General features: G+C 45.3%; 1 protein-coding gene across 1 annotated transcript; it reads right to left on the reverse strand.

The window, feature by feature from the left end:
- Window positions 1–399: 399 nt before the first annotated feature.
- LOC144499533 (BTB/POZ domain-containing protein KCTD12-like) lies at window positions 400–5,764 on the reverse strand. Its single transcript, XM_078221593.1, has one exon. It carries the CDS (start codon window positions 5,692–5,694, stop codon window positions 4,822–4,824), a length of 873 nt encoding a protein of 290 aa, XP_078077719.1. The 5' UTR covers window positions 5,695–5,764; the 3' UTR covers window positions 400–4,821.
- Between the last annotated feature and the right edge of the window lie 830 nt (window positions 5,765–6,594).

Here is a 6,594-nt window from a genome sequence, read left to right on the forward strand (position 1 = left end):
TGTTCATCTTATTAATAGCACATTAATGTCAGAAAAAACTCAGAGGCCATAGAGAATTTCACATTTTGTGATGAATGTCGAGACCATCTTTTGTGTCTCTTGACTTAATTTTAAATTCTCCAAACAGAATAGAGCTCCTTTATTGCAGTACACATACCTTTTTTTTAACATGGAAAACAAGAGACCCTAAGCTTAGGCATCATGGAGGACTTGGCATCCGATGAAAGGATTCATTTGACTGGGAAAGTTTGAAAGCATATCTGTCAAGCTGTGAATCAGTCCTGTAAGGAACGTTAGATTTCCCACAGCTAAACTTCTGTTTAGTACTTTGCAACTTGGCTAACATGTCACTCGATAAAGTTAAACTGAAAGAGAAGTGACGGTGGAGGTGTTTAATTTAAGTAACATGGTTTAATTATTAAGTCGTAATGATCCAGAAGATACATTGTGCATTGTCATTTTACAAACATTATGTCTGGCTTTCAGTATCTCCATTCCTCTAAACATCAATGAGCCATTTCGGAGCTCAGATTTCGTCACATCACCCAAATGAATTAAGAACAATTGTTTGACCAACCATTATCAATTTCCCTTATTAACACAGACTACGGTCTCTCGTGTTAAGACAGAGCTCTCAATTACATCTAGATTTCTGCCTACCCATTCTGTTCCATGTGGTTCACAATCACAGCCAGGATTAAAATCAACCTGGTACTGCTTTCCCACACTCTTTCATTAATGCAGGACCGAGCGCTGGTAATCGATATATATTTTATCACATTGTTTAACATATATTAAAGAAAAACAAATGTATCTGCAAATAAGCATTTAACAGCTGAACACATAAGCTGCCCAGCCTGATACTCTTGCTGTCTGCTTTGCAAATGAAAATATCGTCCTCTCCACTTACATAGCATCTGTGGGAATGAAACAAGACAGTTACTGTCTTAAAGGTACAGTACCACTGTATTCCTATTCTACGATCCACAATTTACCATGCACAAGGAATCAATGATGGCGGTGGAAATATAAGTCTGCTAAAATGCTTTCATTTAAATTATTTTGGATAAGATTTAAAAGATGTGTTGTCACAGTACTTTTTTCCACCTGAGTTTTATTTTTAAACTATTCAAAACTGTACCCAGTATAAAGCTGGGGACATTTTTCCATTGTGGCATTTATTTTTTTTCTGAAACATCTGTGTGCAGATTGTGAAACTTTTCTTTTTCACGTGACCTTTCTTAATTTCCACCCTTCCACTTGGGCCTGTTTTCCCTGCACAATGACTTTGTCAAGAGCAATTGGCCAAACCCTAAAGCTCTGTCGATGCCATTCTGGCAGCAAATGTTTGGGTGGTGCCTGAGTATAGCTCTTCGGTCATCCTTCCCTGTGGACCTCTACTTGATGTCTTCCCACGCAACCCAGCTAAAACAGGGAACTGTGTGTGAGAAATGAGGTTGGGTGAATGAATCTACATTGTACAACTCTACCAAAGCATCAAGCTTGATAATCCCTTTTTAATAAGACATTTGATTTCCCTTCTTGCCTGAGAATATTCAAATTTATTTTAAATGTTATGGATTAGCAGTTAAAAATGATCGACCTGAAGGAAACCTACTTCAAAAATTCACAGCCATTGTAAGGTCAATTTTAATACATTACTGACACCATTCTTTAATGGAAGCCAAATGTATTTTGGCTGCAAAATTGAAGAGGACCTCTGAGTTCACTGTATTCTTTGTGTTAAAAGCAAAACACTGCAGATGCTGGAATCGGAAACAAAAACAGAAAATGCTGGAAAATTTTAGCAGGTCTGACAGCATCTGTGGAGTGAGAATAGAGTCAATGTTTCGAGTCTGGATGATCCTTCGACAGAGCTGGCTGTCCAGATTCAAAATATTCTTTGAGTTGTTGCGTAACATTTACAGGGTGGCACGATGGCACAGTGGTTGGCACTGCTGCCTCGCAGCACCAGGGACCCGGGTTCAATTCCCGGCTTGGGTCACTGTCTGTGCGGAGTCTGCACGTTCTCCCCCGTGTCTATGTGGGTTTCCTCCGGGTGCTCCGGTTTCCTCCCACAGTCCGAAAGACATGCTGGTTGGGTGTGTTGGCCATGCTAAAATTTGGTGTACCCAAACAGGCGCCAGAGTGTTGCGACTAGGGAATTTTCACAGTAACTTCATTGCAGCGTTAATGTAAGCCCACTTGTGACACCAATAAATAAAAAAGATAGTAACTGGGAAAAATAAATGAACTAATAATAATCCACTGGCCAAATAAACTAATTCTGAGATTCACTGCAAAATTAGGCGTCAAGCTCACAAGTTTGAGTGACTTGCAAGCTCAAAGGGACAACTTAAGAGTTTTAATGGTCAGTCACAAAATGCTGAGAGCTCTAACGTAGGGTCATCCAGACTCGAAACATTGGCTCTATTCTCTCTCCAAGATGCTGTCAGACCTGCCGTTTTAGTTACTAAATGCAGGAAATTGGTCTAAAGAGATTGATCTAACTTTGCAATGAGATTTATTCATTGTGATTGCATTTTTTGAGATTATCCAGCAGGTAACTGAGTCACAAAACCAGCAACATTTTAAATTTGGTCACTTCTGAGTTGGTCACTCTTAACTTGACTGTGACACCCCCACCCTGTGGTTGGCTTTCTTTAACACTCACAGCCAATGTTCGCTGTTTTGCAACAGTCACTTGGGTCGAGCTTCTGAATCATAACCCAGCAAGGCGTTAACACAATCAGTTAGAGGACAGTTGGAAGAAAATTGGCAGGGGAAACTAGCCAGAAAAAAAAAGTCTTGTTAGTGATCCAGAACCAATGTTTATTTAAAATGATGTGTTCTGATTTCTAAGTAACTTCAATGCCACCAAAGTTCAGAATTCCCCTCATGATTTCTGAAATCCTTCCAATGTATTTTCCTCTTGGTCTCCCTATCTTTTCAGTATAAACTTCTGGTCCCTAACCATCTGCTGTCATCCACTTATTCTATTTAACTTCTCATTCCACTTATTGCCAGCCTGTGTTTTATTTTACCTTTTAAGGATTGGACAGTAACTTTTTTTTTGCAATCTTAAGTTTGATACACAACAGAATACTTCGCTGAATTTTACAAAGAAATAAAACAGCAGGTCATAGAAATCCCTACAGTGCAGAAGGAGGCCATTCGGCCCATCAAATCTGTACCAACTCTTACCCAGGCTCACACACTCCCACCCCCATCACCTGCCTGATCCCTGTAACCCCTAATCCACTTTACCCACACAACTTAGGACATTAAGGGGCAATTTTACATGGCCAATCCACGTAACCTGCACATCTTTGAACAATAAGGGGCAATTTAACATGGCCAATCCACCTAACCTACACATCTTTGTGACTGTGGGAGGAAACTGGAGCATCCGGAGGAAACCCATGCAGACACGGGGAGAACGTGCAAATGCCACACAGTGACCCAAGGCCAGAATTGAGGTTACGATTATGTGGGGTTAGGAGGATAGGGCTTGGGTGGGATTGTTGTCAGTGCAGGTTCAATGGACCGAATGGCCTCCTTCTGCACTGTTGGGATCCTACAATTCTGTGAATCTCGTCCTGGCACTGAAGTGAGGCAGCAGTGCTAACCACTGTGCCTCCGTGCTGCCCATCACACTCTCAGTCCCAAACAACAAACTGCTGCAACATTGGAACTTTAGACAGTGAAATGTTAAAGAGGGTGACTTCATTAGCTGACTGCAATAGAACCCACGCTTGACAGTACAATCTCATTCATCAGGGCAGCTTACTTCATCTATAGCAAACACTAAATGAGGAAGAGAAAGTTCCTGCTTTGTCCATGGAAACCTTTTGCACTTCTGCACAAAATGACTTCAGTTTTGCAGTGAAAAGTAATTTCCGGCAAAAACAGAATCTGGAAACTTAGGCAGAGAGGGGATTCTAAATGACTAACATCATATCAAAGTCTATAATGTCTAAGTTGAATCTTTGCTACTGTTATTTTCAAAATGGCAGGCAAAACTTGAGAGAGGTGAAAGCGAGTTCAGGTTAGTAAAATGGTGAGACTGACTGCAAGCCTAATAACCAGTCCAGAACGCAAGGGAGGAAGATGACTTTCTTGGGTGTGTTTAGAATTCGGCCACACATAATTTAGAGTGGAAATCTTCCTTCAGTCTTTTTTATAATTTACGTTGTCACATTTTATAGCAAATTTTGAACAGAATATCTATGATATTTGCCACATCCATTCTGGGTGTCTGGAGATTTTCCCCTTTCACCGGATGCCCCAAAAGGGGCAACATTGGTGCACTGGCCCATCCCTAGTGACTTAGTGGAGAGGTTAATGACCAGAACCACCCCCCCACACACACGCCGCAATAAATTCAACGAGCGAGACTGCTGAATAACAGACATTTAATCATGTTGTGCATCTCCACACTAGTGGAATAATATTACTTAAGTGTCATTGCTCTGTGCTATCGATTGGCTCTGGCCAGAATCACTACAAGTTTGAAGTGTCCAGCAGCAACCTTCAGCGGGTTACCTGGCTACATTTCCATGGTGGCTATTGGCATACCTGCTTCAAAACAAAAAAAGTCCAGACCATCCCTCTTTCTGCCCGAGTGGCCTCGCTACATAGTCCTCACACAAAGAGAAAGGGTTAAGAAAGGATCCATTCTGAGTCAAATATTCCTCCCAGTTCAGTGAACAGGATAGGCAACATGGCATTGGAGAAAGAGGTTGGCTTTTAATTCATACAAAAGGTGGTGGTGGTGGGTTGGTGGAGGGGGGTGGGGGGGGGCATCTCCCTCTTGTGGGATCATCCTCTGCAGAAGACGTACTCGGTGTAGCTGGTCCAGATCTTGTCCTCCCCCTGGTCGCTGGCGTAAGCGCAAGTCCCGGTGGAGCTACATGCCAACATGTGGAAGCCAGCCTCCGCCAACAAGTCAAACGCCTGCTCCAGGAAATTGAACTTGAGATAGTAACGGGACGTGTACCTCTCGGGGGGTCGGTCGGGGTCCCGGCTCTCGTTCAGGGTCTCCCCGAACACCTCCTTGGCCAGCGAGGTCTTGCCGCACACGGTGATCCTGGCCACCCTCCTGAACTTGGCGTCCGCCTGGCAGTCCCTGCCGATGGTGTATGACCCTCTGTATCCCACGGTAATGTACCCAGACCTGCGAGCCAGGGTGGTGTCGGAGGAAGAGGGGCTGGGGGGCACGGGGACGGTGGTGGAGGTGGTGAGAAGGGGCAGACGGGGCTTGCCGCTGCCCCCTCCCCGGGACCCTTCCTCCGCCTCCCCGGACCCCCAGCCCTCCTCGCCCAGCGAGTTGCGCTGCTGGTTGGCGGCGCTGAGCTGGCGCACCAGCTCCTGCAGTTGGAAGTACTCGGCTTCCCGCTGGAGGCGGCTCCTCTCCGGGAAGTAGTCGGGCAGCACCAGCCTCTGGTCCCGCATGTAGTCCAGCACGTAGCGGAACAAGAAGCCGTCCCGGTCCAGGAAGAAGCGCCCCTTGCTGTCCTTGGGCAGCTCCCGCGGCGACTTGCGGCTGAACATGTCCCAGAGCAGCGAGTCCGGCACCGCCACCAAGGTGCGGTGGCGGGTCACATAGACCTGGCCCCCCACATTCAACTCCACCACCGCCGGGAAAGGGGACTCCCCGTTGGGCAGATCGCACAGACTGTCCGCTAGAGCCATCTCACTCAAACAAAAAGGCAGCAACGTCCCAGCTCAGTGCCTTGCTGCTGCTGCCTTCTGCAAAAGCAGATGTGGGAGGAAGAGATTTGACTGAGTGTGTGTGTGTGAATGTGTGTGTGACGTTTAGTTTCAGCAAATCAACAAGTTAGAAGGCTGACACATCCCCCCCCCCCACCTTTCCTTTAGAAACCTGTGAACTTTTTAAAATTCATTTTTTTTCCTTTACTCTCAATTTACGAAGCCAATGCTCAGAGTGCCACAGTAAGAAGTCTCACTACAGCAGGTTAAAGTCCAACAGGTTTATTTGGTATCACGAGCTTTCAGAGCGCTGCTCCTTCATCAAGGGCGTTCAGCCTCCAATCTTCGGGTAAGTATTCTCCAAGGCGGCCTTCAAGGCACACGACAACGCAGAATCGCCGAGCAGAAACTGATAGCCAAGTTCCGCATGCATGAGGACGGCCTCAACCGGGATCTTGGGTTCATGTCACACTACATTAAGAGCATTCAAATGGTTATTGGATAAGCATATGGATGATATTGGAATAGTGTAGATTAGAGGGGCTTTAGATTGGTTTCACTGGTCGGCGCAACATCGAGGGCCGAAGGGCCTGTACTGCGCTGTAATGTTCTATGTTCTACATGTAACTCCCACCATTTGGCCTGGGCTTGCAAAATCCTACTAACTGTCCTGGCTTGAGACAATGCACACCTCTTTAACCTGTGATTATCCCTCTCTCCACTTGCACTGTCTGTACCTGTGAAAACTTGATTACCTGCAAAGACTCGCATTCCAACCATTATCTTGCAATTGCATCTCTGTCTATATATGCCCTGTTTGTAAACCCAACTCTTCACTCACCTGATGAAGGAGCACCGCTCCGAAAGCTCGTGATTCCAAAT

This window comes from Mustelus asterias, chromosome 10, assembly GCF_964213995.1.
Source record: "Mustelus asterias chromosome 10, sMusAst1.hap1.1, whole genome shotgun sequence".
In the NCBI taxonomy this organism is placed as follows: Eukaryota; Metazoa; Chordata; class Chondrichthyes; order Carcharhiniformes; family Triakidae; genus Mustelus; species Mustelus asterias.

Coding starts and splice junctions, on each gene's coding strand:
- LOC144499533 (XM_078221593.1), bottom strand. CDS start 5,694: ATGGCTCTAGCGGACAGTCTGTGCGATCTGCCCAACGGGGAGTCCCCT.